At 38.8% G+C, this 20,785-nt stretch overlaps 1 protein-coding gene across 15 annotated transcripts in view; it reads left to right on the top strand.

Annotated features, from left to right (window-relative positions):
* The window catches only part of Liprin-alpha (PTPRF interacting protein alpha), a 207,501-nt gene that overhangs the window by 39,704 nt on the left and 147,012 nt on the right, over positions 1–20,785 (top strand). The window contains exon 1 of one of the 15 annotated variants that reach the window (XM_023173763.2): positions 13,522–13,978. The exons of the other annotated variants lie outside the window; for them this stretch is intronic. Coding sequence (XP_023029531.1) covers positions 13,790–13,978 — 189 coding nt within the window. The 5' untranslated portion in view covers positions 13,522–13,789. Of the gene's footprint in view, positions 1–13,521; positions 13,979–20,785 lie in introns of those variants that run through there. 15 annotated transcript variants of the gene reach the window in all.

Consider the following 20,785-nt stretch of genomic DNA (forward strand, 5'->3'; position numbering starts at 1 on the left):
CGGGTGAATTAACGTTGCAAAAAACAAATAAGTGGTGATGATGTACATTGCTGTGGATCACCAGAACCTACTTTTTAAAAGTTTACAAATTTTAAGAACAGACCAACCGGGCCAGGCACCACAACAAATTTTATTGATTAATGTGTGAAAGTGATAATGTAATGTAGCATCAACATTCTGTGGATTTTATTTTTTCACCAAAAACTTACACATAAAATTAGTTCCGTCCTAAGCAATTGTTGACCAGTGTACCTCAAAAAGAGAAAAAGGTTGTTGCATTTTTTGTACCAAAATGAATGCCCTGATAAGAACATTGTCTTGACTCAATTTTAAAATTGTGGCATTTCTGGGTGAAATTGAAAATATGTATGTTTAGTTTATTAATTGGGTACCTTCAAAGTGTTCTTTTTTAATTTGCTAAACAAAAATGGTATTGTCAGAGAGGCAGCGTATTGATATTGTTGGGATGTGGGGATAGAATGCGGAGTCAAAGTAAAGTGTGTACTTTAATGCAAAATATCCGGAAAATCACATTTCCCAGGCCACTGCGAGTAAGATCTTACACAAATTTGAAGAACATGGTACAGTGAAGGACTTGCTCAGAAGTGGCCGGCCACATGTTTTAGACGAAGATAAAAAATTGGACACTGCAGGAAGATTCACATTTGTCAACGGTTTCGTTAGCCCAAAACAATCCTGCGTCTAGATGTACGATTGGGAGGTTTTTGAAAACAGAAAAATACCACCTATATAAGGTATGTCTTGCCCAAGAGCTCTGGGAAGATGACTATGACAGGCGTTTGCAATTTTGTGAGGAAATAATGAGGCGATGTGACGAGAATAATGGGTTTCCACTCAACATGCTCTCTTCGGACGAAGCTACTTTTTATTAACATGGAGTAGTTAACAGGCACAACTATCGATTCTGGAATCAGGAAAACCCACACTGGATATGCGAAGCTCGTACGCAGCGTCCTCAGAAAGTAAATGTATGGGCAGGGAAACCTTACAGCTGCACGCTACTTAGACTTTTTACGCTTCGAATTAGTCCCTGCTTTAGCTGTTATGTTTCCCAATGAAGCAGATCCAGATATCCCCACTGAAACACTTTGGTTCCAACAGGACGGCGCTCCCCCACATTTTGGTATTAATGTCACAGAATATCTCGATGACATATTTACAAGACGCTGGATTGGACGACGTGGTACAATTGAATGTCCGCCAAGATCCCCAGACTTAACGCCATTAGATTATTTTTATTGGGGATATATGAAAGACAAGATTTATCAAAATAAGCCGGCTAATATTGAAGCTCTAAAAAGCAGAATTAGAGTGGAATCACATAACATACCGGCTGAGGTCATTCGGAATTCCGTAGACGGGTTTTACCATCGCCTAGGAGCCTGCCAATTAGAGGGTGGAGGCCAATTTCAGCATCTGTTACGTTAATTCACCCGTAGAGTTAGGTATTTATAACTTTTCAAAAGAGTTTTTTCTCATTTCGTTGTAACCACAAAAAAAAATAAAGGGTATGGTCAGAATCCATTTTTTACGAACTTTTCAATGAGCCCATACACGACATAGGTTTGCATTTGAAAAAAAAAGTTGGAGAAGGTTGCAGCTATAGGGGGTTGAAAAAAAACTCATTTTATTCCGGACTTTTGCGCACCCCTGTATACCGGGTAGCGCAACAGTGCCCAAATACAGAATGGAAACACGTTGGACCCTCTGAAGTCACCTTCGAAATAGTTGTAATCCTTGAATTTCATGAGAAACCACAGCAGTTTTTTTTAATGGTACCCTCAGAAAATTTTCACTATGTTAGAGTCTCCATTTCACCGTAAATAATGTCACATATTATATTTTTATATAGTGTGTCCCAGTATTCAGTTGATAATGAGATAGTTTCATCATGAGAAGAGTTGCAGAAACGAAATGTTCTCCTAAGAACATCGTGGACTTCATGTTATCATGTTTTGAAAAATTATTTTCCACTTCGATTTTTGGAATGGCACCCTAACAAAATTTGCACCCAATTATGTAAGTCTCTTTCGAAATTTTGATCAAAAGTTTCTACCCAATTTATCAACAATAACTTCTTTAATAGTGAATCGTCGATTCTCCATAACAATTTTCTTCACTTCTTCAACATTTTCATTTGTTGTTGATGAGCTGGGGCGTCTAGGGGGACGCCCTACAGCATAAAAAAATCGCAAATCGAATGTACTTAGCCTGCAGAATTTCAACATTCACGTAAAATCACGTAAAACTTGGTACAGAGTCCTGTAATGATATTATTCTGTTCGATAATTTTCCAATAACAAAATTTGTCGCGCTTTCCCAAGGCATCTTTCCTGTTCATAATTACGCATTGTTCGTGGTAACAATTCTCTAATTGCATGTTTATCGTCAAATCGGTATAGTGTTTTCATCCCAACAACAAATTATATTATATCCCTGTTCAAACTGCAATCGTGATGTTTTCAAATTCGAGCATATACAATATACAGGGTTGTGCACTGAAAACAAATCACATGTATTCCTGGGTACAAAAAATGAAAATGAAGGTTTTTTCAAACACAAAAATCGGTTTTTAGGTGTTCCACGAAAATGCGGTTTTTTTTTGTTCACGTTGAAACTCTCAACTTTGGTCTTTGAAGAATTAGAACTTACTTTTGACAAGCCATTACTCAGTTTGTAGTAGATTTACAAGCATCATAAACTCACCAAATTTTTTAAGCTACTTTTCAAACTCTTTCAATATGTTGGAAACCAGAGTCCAAACAAATTGTTTCGTCACCCCTGAGAAAGGGTTGCATCTGCCTGCAGGGTAAAATCAATCATCGGTACAAGGTCGATTTTGAAATTGAGGGTAAGCAGAAGATGAATAAAAATTGTTGTACGAACCGGTGCTATTTGACAAAACTATCACTATTACTACGATAGGATTTGGCAATCCTAGTTGCAATCTGGCAAGATATTGCAAGATCGTCATGTGACCTATCGTCAGATTGAGACAACCTTAGGCATTAGTGGGACCAGCATACATTCAATATTGCATAAACATTTGACTGTCAAAAGAAATTGTTCGCGTTGAATCACACAATTTGTCAATCGCTCAAAAAAAAAGGCTCGTGTCGATCGGTCAAATGAAATGCTCAAAAAATACGATCGCAGTGCTTCGAAACACGTCTATGACATCGTGACCGGTGATGAATCGTGGATTTACAGCAGTCGACTGTATGGGTGTTTCACGATGAGCCAAATACAACAAGAGTTGTTCGCGCACGAACCACTTCCAAGCAAATGGTCGCCTGTTTTTAAAAAAAAACTGGACATGTTGCAACCGTTCCACTAGAACAACGTAGAACAGTCATTTCTGAGTAGTAAACAACCATTTGTTTGCCAGTTGTCTTCCAAGAAATCAGGAAAACCAACCGCCGAAGACGATCCGCCGTATCGGACTGACTTGGCACCGAATGACTTCTTTTTATTGCCGCAAGTAAAAAACAAACTGAGAGGTCAACGTTTTTCGACACCTGAAGAAGCTGTTGCTGCATTCAAAATGCATGTTTTAGAGATACCTCAATTAGAGTGGCAAAAGTGCTTCGACAATTGGTGCAAATGCATGCAAAAGTGTATAGATTTTCATGGGAAATATTTTGAAAGACAATAAATTGAGTTTCTACAATTAATATTTGTTTTTGTCCTCTAATTCCGAAATATAAAAGGCAACCTCGTACATATTATGAAATAAAATCGCTTCCCGCTGTCCGTCCCTATGTATGGTCAGATCTTTAAAACTACGCAACGGATTTTGATGCGAGTTTTTTCATAGATAGAGTGATTCAAGAGGAAGGTTTACATGTATATAACATGCATAATATATTAGAGAAACATCATTTTAGAGCTTTCTAATGTGATGTCATGAATAAACGCATTTTTTGGCGCTCACATTGCAAACACTTGCAGTATTGTACCCCTTGAAAGGTCTATAAAAAAGTCCGTGATGGTATAGAGATAACCCATAGTAACAATTTTTCATCCTCGAGAAATAATGGCTCATTTACGAAGCGACTTTAAGCAATACAGCATTAACCTTATCCAATTGAGGATCTTAAATACATTATGCATTTAATATAGACCAATATGGTCCTTTACAGCATGTAATCCAAATGAATATTCTCGAAGATATTACAGACTCAAAATGCAGGGACATAACGGTTGCGGCGGTACCGGCCGGGGGTTCGCCCTATACTACTCTATGATTAGCAGCAATCACGCACGTATATATTTATATTTAGTATGGCATAAACTCATTCTACTTCCAATGATTGGACTAAAAAAGCTCCTCGACTATCTCTCCATCTTACACAATCGAATCGGCATCGATCTCAACTATTATTTCTGTTCGTATTGACAATTGAAAATTATTCGGTCGCAGGCCGAAGGCATACCTTAGGCCGTTAATTATTCGGCTTGCGCCGTTCGGCCCGGACCTCCGTCGACGGTGAAGCGTCCCGACGCCTTCTCAGTAAGTTAGCGTCGGCGTCGCGTGCCGGTCCGACGTTTTCGAGAGGACGACTCGCGCGCCCGTTTTACGTACGCACGAAGTCTCACGAGAGAAATTGGTTTTCTGTCCGTTTTGGGGTTATGTGGCGGTTATGTTGATCGGGAGTTTTTTGCTCGAGTGGAGATGATTGGTTTTCGGTGTGAGGGATGTTTTTTTTCTGTTCGAGGAAAATTGACCGAATTCCGCTCTGGAGAAATTTGCCGCAGGTTTTTTTCATGTTCTTTCAGGTGTTTTCGGGTTATCCTCAAAAAATATACCAAGCGGTTGAGTTTTCATTCGATAGCGAGCTTTTTACTTTATATTTGAAAACTGAATATGGCACTATTACTGTAACGAAATAAATCTATTGAGCACATTTTTTTCACAGCAGAATTGATGCAGAGTCTCCCGCGTTTCGCTAAGCAAGTTAGTTAGCATCATCAGGAGTTTTTCTGATCTCATGATGATGCTAATTAGGTTGACGAAACCCACTTCGAAAGACACTGCTCTGATTTTAGTGTTTATAAGAGTGCTTTTATTAGAAAAAATAGTTCACACGATGTTTATACACCGGCTAAAAGTTGATAATTATTGTATATTTTGTAAAAAGTCAAGGAAAAAAAAACAGTCATGTCATGCCGGTTTTTTTTAATCAAAATCTTAGTATGGGCTACGAAAAAATAAACTGAAAACATCAACTTCGTCTTATCTTATCCCGAGTTCAATCCTCAAAAAAACAACAGAATAGATGATAAAAATGAATATTATTAACGAATATATACATGAATGTTATTATGAAATTTACTGTAGGCACAAATGTTACTCAGGCTAACCTACAAAAACATAAATACCAAATATGTGTCAAGCATATCAGTTGTTATACTTGTATAGTAATATGGAAGCCCAAGCGGGGATTTCGTGATTAACTATATACAGGAGGATACCTTGTACCCGGTTAAGTACCTCCTCCAAATATAAGGCCGCGTGTGAGGGATAAAGGATCAGATTGGTAAAAAAAAATTATCATAAGAAATTCTAGAGCGCGTCAGATTAAGGTAGGGTGAGTTAATTACCTGCTAAAAAGTGTATATTCCAGTAATCTGACAACTTGAGAGTGACGTAAAGAAAGGGGAGGGCAGCAAAGTTGTAAAAAAGAACGTCATTTCGACATTCTCGAGCGTGGCTAATTTTTTTCATTTTGAAGGAAGTAATTCAAGGATAACGAAAAATATATAATCTGACGATTTACGCAAGCCGAAATAACAAAAATTCGTCGATAAAGTTTAATGCGTGCATCTGTGTGATACCTATATTTCCCTCTCCGAGTTTCTATCTATTACTCTCTCACTCCGTCCCCACTCTGAATTCTGTTGCCATGACGCTATCACAGCTGATCACAGAGACTCGTTCATGCTGAAGATGATTAATTAATCAATTAATTGATGGATGTAGCCGTTACGACGTGGTAGGAAATCATAATGAAGAAAAGAGAAATTAAACTTTCTATGTTTTTTACCACTTTTATTTTTAACTAACGTTACTGCAGTTTCGTCCTATAAGGACATTTTCAAAATGTCCTTATAGGACGAGCGGGAGCCACAATAAACCCTTGCGGGTTGGGGTGGAGGGTAGAATTTTGGACGTAACCTAACCAAACCGAATCCTCTTTTTCACCCCCTCTATATTTCTACATTGTATCACTGATAAACACTCATAAGTCTATACAAGGCATGTTGATTTTACTTTAATTCAGTAATTTTCCCTGGTTACGCTCGCTTATTTCAATATATTCAATTCACTATTTCCATTTGGCTAAAAAGCTGTTTCGTAACAACTAATACAAAAAAAGTGGTATCCACTATCTCCATAGTTTATGATCAATAAAATTCAACTACGGAGGACATTTGCAGTTTAATATGCGTCATAAATTATTTCGTAGAATCGTTTTATAGTTCCAGTTAAAGTTCTCATTCACCTAGTGAGATGGATATAATTTCATTTTGACGATGTCGCAAAGAGGGCACTCATTCTATTTCATTTTCCGTAGCTGATTTTGAGTTGACATTTATGACATAGATTTTCGTTGATTTACGGCGTGAGTTTTTCAATTCTTTGTTAATATATCTTGATATTTGTTGAACGTTTCAATTCTTGAATTTTTTTGTAGATTAATTTCAAATTGTTTTAATTTTTTAGGAATATCATAAATTGTCATTAAGGAAATCAACCAATGAATAATACCTACATTATGAACAAATTTAAATATGGACTGTATGATGATACATTCCAACCGAAAATGCTTATACTAAAATGTCATTAGATTTAATAGAAAAAATTTATTTTATTTTATCTGAACGAAATTCATTTTTTGTAGAGGTTTTTATTGACTTTTTTTGGGTATTTTCACTTTTCACAATCTGAAAAAATCAACATCATATTGGAAAATTTCATGCAGCTGTAGAAAAGGTAAACTTTTCAGTACAACTGATCAATTACTGCTTAAATTTAAAGTATTTTTCATGAAGAGAAAGACGTTATATAGATACTTATCCTAATGTTTCGTATGCTAAAATCTGCATCCCTCTTCAGATTTGGAAAAAATCTATAATACCTGCATTTTTTTCTGTGGTTTGCTTCATTTTCGAACATTTTTGACAGCTGTAAAAGGAGTTTCGAAAAGTATAAAATACTTCATTAAAAAAAAAAAACCCTTCAATTCACTTCATTATAATTTTTATATTTTTCTTAAGGTGGTCAATAAAAAATATCCATTTCTACATATCTAGGAGAAAATTTTATAGGGCATATTATCCAGAGAAAGAATATGACAGCTTCAATTATTTTGTCTGCGCCGTCGCAAGAACACAACGAAATTCTGCATAATAAACAGTCTCTTCTAGTGGTGAATATAACTGCAGTTTTTTCCCAACACCAAAAATAAAAAAAAATCCTGTAAATTCTGGTCGGGTTGGGTTTCTTTTTATGATGCCTCATTTTAAGAAAAATTGTCCGACGATAGCTTTAACAAATAACTTACATTTTTTTCAAAGACTGTCAAATAACTAATTTCTAAGCTGCCACCGATGAATTTCATTGATAGAGTCGTTCAGTCGGATCTAATTTTGTGTATTTTTAAAAATATTTTGATAGAACTTGCCATCCAGAATTCAGTGGCAAAAATGTTGAATCGATAGCATTTATCGTTATCAAGATACGCGACTTTAAAACTGCGCGATCATCGAAAGCTAGTGTGACGTCACGAGATATGTGGGGGTGTTTGAATGAAGGTGTGTTCAGCCCATGAAAGTTTTGTTAAGACAGGCACGGGATCGGCTTGTAGTTATGGAAAACTTCAATAAAATTTAGGACAGAGGTTTTTTATAAAATGTAATGAGGTCCAGTTATTTAAATTTAATCATTTGCAGTAGTGTGAAATAAAATTGAAGCCATATATTTGGGTGTATTGGTATGTTTGGGTAATGAATAAACTTTGTCCACCTTATAATTTCTTTATTACTTTGAAATGAATATGATGTCTTTACATCAATGAAATGATCCTCGCGATAACAATTATTTCATTTATATAAGTTTTTTCTTGGCATTGCAAGGCTATGTTAACGTTTTCTATTCACATACAATTTGTATGTTGCATTTTGGGTTGTGTAAGTACATCGATGTACTATAGGATAATTTTTTGTGGCGTTTTTATCTTCCATACTTCAGCAACAGAGACATATAAATACAGTTAACCTAAAAACAAACTTGAACATTGACATTAAAACGTTTTGTTTCGACAATAAATAATAGACTTCTGATTTTAACACCGGTCACTGTTTCTTTTTCTCACCAAAAATCATCTTCAGATTCATCGTATATTAATCAGTGACGTAACTTTACTACTGCTTTACGATTAATCAATTGAGCAATATATCAGTAGCTCAATTTTCTAGCAAAATCGTGGGATTTTCTTTTTCATTCTAATGATTCGAGGCGTGGGAAATTTTATTGACTCTAATTTGGGATTGAATCTGTAGCATCAGTATCATAATTACTTGACATCGTAATTGGAGAACTAACTCATCGTCTTTGGCAGGGTTGGGTAATAAATTTTAGTATTATACTTTTTTCCCTAATTGGATGGATTGTAAACAGTCATAAAGCAATTATATAAATGAGTACAGTGTGGCTTCCTTCTTAACTTTTGTTTACATAAAAAGGCATTCTTTTTAGTCTTCTTTAATAGGACAGAATAAACGAAAACACACTTCTTTGTTGTCAGGAAGTGGATGGGGAAGAACATTTTGAACATTGAAATAAATTGAAGTGTGTTTTGAATGAAATTTTTATCGAAACCGGCTCGAAAATTATGATGTTCGTAGTTTGTTAGCAGTGTGTTGAGAAGAACATAAAACAGCCAATTTCACACGAAAGGCAGGCCAGAATTCCAAAAGTAGACCAATGTTGTAAAGAGAATTGAAATAGAGTATACTCCAGGGATCCATTAAGTATCCCAAGAATATACCGAGTACCGTGTAGTGGTGGTTCGTTCTATATCGGAATCACAAAAAGAAGCGTTTGAACGTGCTTGACAGAACATAACAGAAGTTGCCGCTATGCTCGCATTATCAATCCACCATCCTAGTCAAAAGAGAGGAGTCATCTCTACTCTAACTGAACGGGCTTGAACCAGAGCATCTAGAGGAACAATTGGACCAACTCCAAGTAACCTTGGGATGGAATGGATAAAGTGTACTCCAGATCAAGCCACGAAGGCCACGAAACTGAAACGTTCCATGGTTCAAAAGGGGGGAGGCTCAGATGGTTGCCCGTGAGTATCTACCATATATCCCTAGTGTCATAGATTGAATTGGAAATCTTTTTGGGGTAACATAACATTTAAACGGTTTTCAAACCCACCAAGAATATACAACAAAGCCTCACGTCGGCTAAAGACAAAATAGACCCACTATCAGCAGCAGAGGTTTATGGCATGCTGTGCACTTATGGGAAGGTATACATTGTAACCACCAAAAGATCCATGAAAACATGAAGGAGTGTGAAAGAAACTGTAGACTGTGAACCTCAACCGAATCCCATTCTTAGAATAAATTGATGGATGTAGCCGTTACTACGTGGTAGGAGATCATAATGAAAACTTAGAAGTTCAAGAATAGCAAACAACATGACGGCAGGTAGACGTTGATTGTTATTCACCATCTACCTGATCCGGTTACAGACCAGACTACCTGAGTCACCAAAACACACTTGATTGTTATTCACCATTTGCCTGATCCGGTTACAGACCAGACTACCTGAGTCACCAAAACACACTTTACGCAATTTACTTGATCTAGGTACAGGTATTGGCACACCAAACTACCCGAGTCAACATATCTAGCCATCGGAGATAAACTCAGGATGAATAAACGTCTGAAGAAGATGTTCACTCATGCCAGCGAAACGTCAGGAAGAAATTCCAAAAGTAGACGATCTTCAAACCCGAAAAATGATGACACTGAAATGAAGAAGGGTCGTACCAATCAGGTACAAGGTACAAGAAGAGTCGTACCAATCAGGTACAGCACGGATCGACACTTAGTCCCATTATAATTAAGTACAAAGGCACCAGGACCATTTACGGTTCGAGCATCGCAGCGAGGTAGATCAGTTCGACCGATGTCGCATCGCCTTTGATAATGACTGCCTCAGTAGCAGACGCAACGTCAGGTATAAAAACCTGCAGACCACGACTAATAACCCCGGAAACATCGAACAGTTTGATAATGCATGAGTTTTACTTTCTTTATTACCAAAATGCCTTCTTTCCAAAGGATAAATCATGAAAGAAGAACAAAAATATGAGCAGAGAAGGTGGATTTATGAGTAATACAATGCAACAGCAAGAATCGTTATTTATGTTTCAAGTTTGCAGATTGGATGCATAATTATATAGCTTATAATATTTCAATAACAACACTTCCAAAATACAAATCATGAAATTATAAAACAACAACAATGACTTGATTAATTTCAGTTTAGCATTTGCTTTTTCAGTTGCAGGAACACCCGAAAAAACTTGTAGCATCACAATATCTGAAGATCTTGATCTCTTTCATAAAACAAAATGTAGGATGTCTTCAGAGGCTTCAATAAATTCAATACATCACCAGAACATCGTCAAACTTAAACCAGTCCATTTCGTCTTTGACCATGGCGTAATAATAACCAGATTCAACGCCAGAACCACAGTGAGCAATGACTGCATGAAGATTATGACAGTGGTCTGCTAGATTGAAGTGTTCATCTATTTCGAACCTTCGTAAGAGTTTGGTGCTTCCATCAGTGGTTGAGTCATGTTTGAAGATCATCAGTGTTATTAGATTGACTGGTGCCTCAGCTATACTTGTTTTCTTATAACAGACAGTTAGTTTGGCGCATGTTTGGCAATACAGTCGATCATCGCCTGTTAAAAGTTCCATTTCAAGATGATTTAACAATAAGCTTTGCACGGACTGGTTATTAGTCATAATTATAATGGAGGAAAACCAAACGACACAAAAGTTCCTGGAACTTGAAGGATTTTCAAACGCCTTCAGTCCCTTTGTTACAAAAACATGTTGATATCACTGTACTTATACCAGGTAGAGCTAGTTTGCATACTTTCCAGGAATTCGTTTTCCTCTTACAGTCATCGTTGTCGTTAAAACTTAATGTCGCCTCATCCAGATGGTGCGACGTCGGGTCGTTTTCATAACAAGACATCCATTCAAGTCTGCTTTGAATAGCAAAATCGTCGCCTCGGTATTTCTCGCATAAAAAACGAAAACATCGTTTGCGGCAACCGCAAGCAAACTTTGCTTACACAGAGCCGGTGCGATTCATCATAAATTTCGCGGCATATGCGAACGAAACTTTGGTAATTCCATCAGGATGGATATTGTGTTGTTGTGCTTCTTACATTTGCTAATGCTGCATATTACATATAAAGTGGGCGACATATTTGGCGCTTGATATATGGCGGTATGATTGAGAATCTCCTCGTTACTTTTTAGCTTTTCGTTCTTGAAGGTAGTTGAGTCGGAAATTGCTTGTGAACCTTCAGAAAACTTTTTCTTTCTAGTGGTTTCAACCAACCGCTGTCTCCAAGACACGATATTGATTGGGTTGTTTCGGTCAAGATGCGACAAAAAACGTAGTCCTCTATCTTAATGATAGTGAGAAAACTCATTAGAAAAGTGAGATTCTAAGTTCCCAAAGAGTAATTTCATTTTTATTTCCGATACCAAACGAAACAAATTTTTTTTTCATGTGGTATTGGTTGGCTAGTACACTAAGGCTATCAAGTCCCCTGCGAACTTATTTGTAACTTCTTTGAATTAGAAATATCTCTATAGCTCTTTATTCGCAAGATCGACGTGCAACGATCAACGTTTGCAGTGTTTAACGTTTGAGGTGATTAACGTTTGGATATCAACGTTTGCCACCACAGTCTGAAACTTCAAAACTTTTACAACCAGTAAAATACTCACAACGCTAATTGGGCGAGGGAAATATAAAATACTTGACCCAATAATTCCCAAACATCAAAGACTTCTAATGGGTCCATATTATTTTCGAATAAATGAAGATGTTTATGAAATAGAACAGAATTCTTGGCTTCCTCTTGGTTTTGACAGTATCATTGCTAAACATAGTTTGAGTATAGTATGCACCGAATTGGTTTTTGGGTAAAACTTGTAAATGCAGCAAGGTGGAAAGCTTCTTGACTATCAACGGTATTACTTTGATTCTAGTTGAGTACCTACCTGCTGACTTCATCATTGAGGTTCAAAATGTCAATTTGATATGTCTTTGAAAACATATTACTAACATATTACATGGGGTGTCTTCGAGGGATGTCTTGCCCCCACAACACTCTTTTTCTTCAAATAGGGCCGTAGTGATATAACTAGGGGAGTTCTAGCTCAAAATCCTTCGACCTTCAAAGCCCACTTCAAGGTCTTTGGTGTTTCAGAAGAGACACGTATGACGTAGTCGTCTTCACTTTCAGCGTCATCCAGTCGACCAATCAGAAGCTACCGCGAGTACAGCGAGGAATTCAAGTTACATGTTAAAACCATAATTATTTAACTTCTGTAACATATCGAAATTACTGACTTTTGATCCAAAAACACCATCTGTGAATTGGTCCAAATACCAATGGATTCTAAACTATATAAGGTGTCGTGTTATCAGATAAAAAACCAGCCATATGTGTACGTCTACAAGAAACAAATCACACAATTAATGAAAAAACATAAAAATTCTCCATATGTGCAATGAGGGAAGGGATATGAATTTGTTGAAAGCATTGGAAATGAATGAATTGTATAAAAACCACAATTTCAAGACAGTCAATGATCGGGTCTTTTGAAAATCTAATATGTAAGGGGACTGACGGTAAGCCAGTACAAATGAACTATAATGGCATTCACCGAAAAGACAAGTAGAACGACTGGGACCTATAAAACCCCGAAGTGACGAGATACAATTATCAGGGGCGGTTAAATATCTACGAGTGATTCTGGAGTGAGCAATTACAAACATCTAGAAAGTTTGACAAAAATAGGGGAGATAGCCCCGATGAACGTACGGGAACTAGCCAATTAGTGCAACGGTGTATTTATTTTGAAATAGTGGTATAACTGAAACAAAATTTGTCACTACTACGTTCAGAATACTGTCGATGAAATACCCTTTCGTGTACCTGATACAATTTTTTTTAAATTCTGGTTGGCAAAACAACTGCGAATTATATAAACGCATTTTCCGTGAAATTACCCTTAGCTAGGGAGACCGTGATATTTCATATCTTTTCGAATGAAAATAGGTAATTTAATGAGAAAGAAACCAGTGAATGCGACCCCCACAATTTCACCCAAGGCCTTCTCTCAATTTCCAGCTAAGTATCCTGTCAAATTCAACCTTCGTCCTGGAAAAGAACATGAAAAAAATATCGGACTCTCTGCCCCTTTGATAAAAAAGTAACCCCGACCTCTTCTGTCGTTCTCGAGGGTTCTCGTGTCGCTTCCATTAAACGAAACTTCAGTGCTCAGTGAAAGTTAATTAAAAGTAATAAAGAAGTCGAGGAGTTGACCGTCATCGGGGAGGACGCTATGAGACCCCCGAAAATGTTGCGTAACTCATAATAAAACTCTCAACTTCATCTGAGCGATAAAACCGTGAGGCTCGTGTGTGATGGAGCGCCCTAAAATGTTTTTCGCTCTCGGTAACGGCAACGTCAATAACAATAACAATAATAACAATGATCCCGGCGGTGGCAATAACAATAATAATGGATATCGGCTGCTGTCGGCACAGGGCATGGAGACGTTGCAGTCGTTTTTGAGGGAGCACGGCAACGAGTGCATCAAACAGTTTGTGAAGGTGAGTAGATCGTTTGGAGTGGAAGAAAACGTCTGTTTTAGTGATAGCTAGGTTAGGTTAAGTTAGGTTAGGTCGAACTCTGAAAACCTGATTCGGTCCGCTGCGGGGCAGGTACAAAGTATGTGCTCTGCTGTTTCATCATTTTCCAAACAGAGGCCAGGGTTTCTTATTTCTTCGGAATGCACAAATTCTTTCTCTAACTCCCGTTAGAGAAACCGACAGGGTATCAGTCGGGAGATCTTGGTGGCCACTCAGTGGACCCTCCACAACCGCAAAACTTTCGGTAAGATAGTTATTTTGACTGTCAATGGCACTTTAATGTGAACTTGGGGTCGGGCATCTTGAACAGATACGTCATTGGTTCATGTCAACTACTTGCAGCGAGTCCTACTTAAAAATTTCGCGAGATTATCTCATTGGCCTACTGGAAGCAGCGGACAATTACGGACCAAAAGGTTTTAAGAGAAGTGAATAGGCCGTGACCTGACTGAATCGTTCGATTTATTTATCTGGAGCTGTTACAAAAAGTTGGTTCAAGCCTATGAACAGACTAGTATTCATGAGTCAGAAAAACAAATTTAGAATTTGCAATAATTTTTATTTTCTTGAACAAGTCATGACAATTTTCCCTTTCTTTCATTTACTCTGCCTTCTATGTTGTACCTATTGTGTTTTTTTTTGTTTGTGGAGGATCGAATAGACCCATTCACTTAGGACCTAACCTAACCTAACTTATTGTGTTTAGAACAATTTTTAAGTACGGTCAAGTTGAAAGTAAGTGGGTCTGTTTGATATTCCACTGCAAGCCGCAAGGTTTTGTTGTGACTCAAACCCTCTCAAATTCGATAAAATTTATCCAGAGCGAGACTGTGGTTCAACGAAAGGCTGGCTTGAATGCATGCACGAATCTCGATCCTCAAACTTCCCTAATTAGATTTAGGCCTTAGGCAATTCACCTGCAGATTCAGCCGACGACGGTATTTACTTTAAGACTGGTAATTCGCAATAAAAACGTTTGGGATCTTTTTTATTCAGTTGGGAAAATTGCTATTGTTCACGGAACTCTTTCAGCATTCTTTCATTTGAAGCTTAATAGATTTTGACCTTGTTGTTTCAGTCACTTGATATTTCCACATTTAACATACTTTGACAAACTGAACCAAATTGCTTCAGTCCCTCGCACCACCCTGTTTTGCGTTAACTCTTGTACGCACTGTTAGAACCGCGTTTAGCCGCTCTATTGACGATGGAGTATGTGTTTTCGAGGATTCTTGTTCCGTACCAGTTTACAAAAATAACGAGCCTTTCGAAAATCGAAGCGCGCTGCGAGTTCGAGCTCGTTCCTTTTTTGTTCAGCGCTTTCGCTGAATACGGCTTCCGGAATTTATCGAGATTTATGTTGTGTTACAGGGTCATTTGGCATAGTGTGACATGCCATTAATTATTATTTTGAGCGAGGTGTGAATAATTATAACTATAATAATAATAATATTCATTACAAAAAACCACTTCAAAAGTATTGTCCGCTTTAATGGCATATGTTTTGGTAGCTCCGTATCTCAATAATTTATTCATTCTACCCATTGGTGCTTTTTAACTTTTCCCAAATTTTGATTTCTTGCCTATTGCTCCATTTTGAAAGACTGTCAACAACGTCTCGCGAAGAAAAACTATTCCAAGTTATAATGATGATCGGCTTCATTTCGAGTAAGATGGAGCACCTCCTCACTATGTTGCTCCGGTAAGAGAGTTTTTAGATGACCGGTTTCCTGGACGGTGGATTGGAAGGAGAGGCCCCATCGAATGGCCTGCCAGGTCACCTGATTTATCGCCTTTAGACTTTTTCCTTTGGGGACACTTGAAAAATAAATGTTTTGCTACGCAGCCCGAGTCCATAGAAGATCTTCGCCAACGAATTACAGCAGAGTGCAGAAGTATAACACCTGATATGCTACAGAATGTTAGGAATAGATTTGAACAAAATCTGTATTATTGTATGAAAGCAAATGGGTCACATTTTCAGCACTTGCTGAAGTAGGGTTCTACTAAGTCAATTACACATTTCAAAGTACTGAGTTGTAGTTGTTTTTCTTCATAATACTTACATGTTTGAGTGAAATACAACAAATAAGGTATCATTGGAAAGATAATTTTGTGCCCTTTCAAATGATATATCACTCGACCTCACTTTCCATTTAAAATTTTAGGGTTGTTACTCACCCAAAGCAAAATTGACCTGTCCGAGCATTTTTGCGTTAAGTTACAAAAAAAGGAGAAAAGCAAGGTGCATACTTTTCGTTGGACCACTCTGTATATACAGAAAACAAAATTGTATAGAATCATAAAAGTACATTACTGTTAAAAGCACTACCGTATATTTACGACTTTCTTTTTTAATACGATTTCGTTTCATTCCTTTCATGCAGATTATCTATATAACTAATTAATTTACAAGGAACTATCCGATTAGGACAGGTAAATAATAATTGATCCCTGCTATCTCCGAAATTGAAAATGTCATACCATGAATGAACAATAATCCTATCTCCGTTTGTCTTTTCGAAGAGCTTACATTAGAACAAGCTTATTGTCTGTTGACAGATGGAAAAAGGACAATACGAATGAAATGTATGCACATAAATCATACGGTTTCTGCAATCCCTTTGCGAAGGTTTGTTTTCTTATTAATGGAACTGGATAAAAGGAAATTGAAAAGCTGTATGTTTGGGAGTTGGACGAAAGGAAATCGTATTGGTATTGTTCGTCTTTGTGTTATTGAATTCCCGCGTGATGTGGATGGGAAGTATTCGATATATGCCTAGAAAAAATTTTGTAATTACATAACATTTTAAACGTACATTCTGTACTGATTTGAAAGACACATTAACTTAACGCATAGGTTGACAAGTCCCGGGCCTAAGTTAGAAAACGCCGCTTTAACATTTCAGTATCGAAAAGTTTTTTCTTAGGGTCATAAATCAAACAGCCAAATAACTTGAACGAACAAACTCCCTGATAACCTCCTCATTGGGGTATCGAATGTTGTGGATCACTCGTGATTGATATTCCAATTTCCTAATGTCTCCAATATATTCACGGAGCATAAAGATCGCAGATGTACGTCGCCCTAAGAGTTCAGAAGGAGTTGTTCCATGTGCGGTTAAGCATGTCTGGAGGTCTAGTCAGAGGCGCCCTAACGAATTTGAACTTCTTCATAGTCTGCAAAGAATTTGGGATTCGAAACGAAGTTTTGGTTACCATAATGTCGGCAATAGTATTTTGATAAATTGATGGATGTAGTCGTTACTACGTGGTCGAGATTTCTAAAAAAGGTATGCTGAACATGAAAGTTCCTTCAGACTAGGTAAAAATGATCAGACGTTTTCAAACCATTCCTTGGGATGATGCAACCACAAGTTCCCGAATCTAAACGATACGGAAATTTTGCACTATGCAAGGAAGGGTTGCAAACTCAATTATTTGGAATCCTTGGAAATTCACAAGCATAAACATTGCGGGTGCAACCTGTTAAATGGTCAAATCGATTTAGTTTACTGACAGGTTCTCAAATTAGCATATCCACATTGTCGTAAACAAAATTCAGGTACTCAATCAAGCTAAGTACCTGTATTATTACCTAGAGTGGTGTTATATAAAGGCTAATGTAATCAATCATTGTTAGTTCAATGAATAAGTTTAAAAATGTCCTTATAGGACGAAACTGCAGTAACGTTAGTTACAAATAAAAGTGGTAAAAAGCATGAAAAGTTTCAATTCTATTGTATTTTATTTCACTCAATGCATTACGGAAAATGCTCTTTTCCAATCTGCCATATACAAATTCAACTGTCACCCAGAGAAATTGTTAGGGTCCTGGAGAAAAATTGGAAGGAAACAAAAACACCAACTTGTCAACGATGAAAAAATCTCCAAATTCATAGTTGTTTCAGCTTCAGTATTTTTGCGTCCGAGATCTATCTTGTCCATTTCTTCCGCGTCTCCTGAAAAAACTACAGCTCCATTCTAACAATGTCATTTTCTGTACTAGTTTATATAGGTACTTCGTTATATTCTTCGGGACATCTGTATCTGTAGAGTAGAGAGGGTGAGTGTAGACCCACACCACTTAGGTCACATGTGACTCATTATACATCCTCCCGAGGAGTGGTCCTCCTAGATCACCGTCCATCCTGTCCTTTCCAGGAAGGTGGACAGGTCACTAGGAGACATCTCTTTTATATTGGCAGTTGAAGGCCAAGACTCGCCAAACACACTCTCTTTGGCCACCTTGAGGTGTCTCACGGTGGCCTCCGTGAAGGTTTTGGAAGGTGCAGCGACATTTCTGTCGTTGCGCGGCTTCTTCAACCTTCTTGGGATTCCCTCCGTGCACAAGTGAGGGAGCTTTCCTGAAGAGGCAGCCGGTTCCTTGCCTTTATTCAAGACGGAGCTCTTGCGCCCGCCGCAGGAATTGCCCTTTCTGCTGGAGGTGGAGTAGGGAAGAGGAGGAGGATGCCTCGGCCTCGGCGCCGCAAATGCGCTTACGCCTTGGTTCCCTCCGTGGAGGTGTACAAGTGAGGGAGATTTTCTGCAAGGGCAGCCGGTTCCTTGCCTTTATTCAATGCGGAGCTCTTGGCGCTCGCCGCAGGAATTGCCCTTTCTGCTGGAGGTGGAGTAGGGAAGAGGAGGAGGATGCCTCGGCCTCGGCGTTGCAAATGCGCTTACGCCTTGGTTCCCTCCGTGGAGGTGTACAAGTGAGGGAGATTTTCTGCAAGGGCAACCGGTTCCTTGCCTTTATTCAAGGCGGAGCTCTTAGCGCCCGCCGTAGAAAGTGCCCTTGCTGTCGGTGGTGGTGTGGGGGAGGTGGAGGGTCCAATTATAGTTGCTGCCTCTCCTGCCTCTATCGCTTTCTTTCTCCTCTTGGCCTTGGCGACGCAAATGTGCTTACGCCTAGGCCTTTGTATTACATCACGAGGTGATCTGCTATGTCCAACCTCATTCCAAGCGGTAGATTGGGGTGGAAATTTTTGTTCATCCCCAGCCACTGCCTTAGATTGAGGTGGGCACTTCTGTTCAGCCTCGGGATTGGTTTTTATTTGTGTTGTTTCTGTTTTTGTTTGTTTCATTTATGTGTATTTCCACGAGTAACAAGGGAAGAGTTTATCACCTCTGGCAGAGCCCTGCATTACCAGAGGTAGGCTGATTACAATGAGATTTCGCCCAGTTCCCCAAGGGGATCATTTGTAACCGCATATCACCCTGCGGCCATTCAGCTGTCGGCACGATTCCTTACACCTTAGCTTGGGTAGGCTGGTCCACGGTGGCTTTTGGGGAGTTTCAGTTCCCCTCGCCCTACTTATTTCTGCCACTGACCAGGAGTCCGGCGACCCCGTCCGTAAGGCCACAATGGCTTCCCGGACAGGTTCTCTAGTCCCCTGGCCGTTCCCCTATCCGCCACCTTGGGACGCGCCCGATAGGTGGTCCAGCTCACGGGTTCTTCGGGACATAATTGACAGTGATGGACCGACAACGCCGCCAGCCCAGAATCCACACCCAACAGTGACTTTTTTGTTATGCATTGAATGTTTTTGGAACTCATGTGTATTGATATCGTCCTAAATTCGACAATTTTGTTTGTTCGCGTACTCATTCATCTAGAAATGGGTCTTTTCGCTTTCGATGAATATTAGGGTCAGACCAACTGCTCCAGAGCAGACAGTGGCGATGTTTTCTGCAAATCTTGCGTTTCGTAGACGTACGGGTGTTGGTCGATAGTTTACCGAACCGGTGAACTCAAATTCATACACCACATTGTGAATAATCAAATCGGTAGAAAGATTTTGGCGAAAGTGAAATGGGCGAAGCCCGCGATACGTTGCCCGAAATAGATCACCCATTTTGTTAAAACTATTTTGTTATTTGCACGTGTCGTTGAATGATATATCCATACACGATGATTTGGCACTGAAGCCTGAATAAATCACACCTAATTTGACAGATGTAGGTTCAATAAGATGGTCGTTATCAATAGTTGAAGTTTAGAGGTTATTGTTGGAAGACCCTTTATACCTATCAAGGTTCCCAAATCGAATTACCCTCATGCACGCCTACGCGACTCGCCAACCACAAATCTTACTCTGTTTATATCTATTCATCTAACGAAATCGGGTTTGTCGCTTCGAATATCTTCTTTCGGTTGGCGAACCGTCTGTATTTCGTACGACAGAGTCGAGAAAACCGAGCTATAATCTCGTTAGTAAGTTATATCTCCCTGGCATTACTTACGTCTCGTTGCTTCGAGACTTGCACGCTTCTGTCTGCTGAATGCGTAATTATTTTTCTGCAAAAACTGGCGCCCCTTTTTTGTCGACCCGACGAGATGAATTCGGTTAGAGGTACCGGAGAGATGGCTTTGAGTTGGTTGGATTTAGTGATTTGTTGGGAATGTCGCCTTGCAGCGTAATTACGAATATGTAAACATTTCGGAGCACTGACGGATCCAAAAAATCATTTCTGGGGGGGGGGGCAGTTCACAACTCAGAGTATGGGGTATTTGTAATAGGTTTTGTCGGGCAGATCCCGCCATTCCTATTCTCTGTCGTACGTGAGACCTAAATGTTAACCTTTTGTCTGGGGTGACTCCCAGGTATCTAGCTTCGTTGGTCCACGGAATCTCTTGTCCGTTGGAGGTGACGTTTCCTTCCGGGTGGACCATCCTCCGCGTGAACAGTATTGCCTGACTCTTCTCAGGGTTTATACTGATCTTCCACAGGTTGATGCAAGTATCTAGTGACGTGCGCTTGGCTTGTT

The sequence above is a fragment of the Leptinotarsa decemlineata genome, unplaced genomic scaffold, assembly GCF_025532065.1.
Source record: "Leptinotarsa decemlineata unplaced genomic scaffold, Ldec_3_MD MMD2_tig00026361_RagTag_RagTag, whole genome shotgun sequence".
In the NCBI taxonomy this organism is placed as follows: domain Eukaryota; kingdom Metazoa; phylum Arthropoda; class Insecta; order Coleoptera; family Chrysomelidae; genus Leptinotarsa; species Leptinotarsa decemlineata.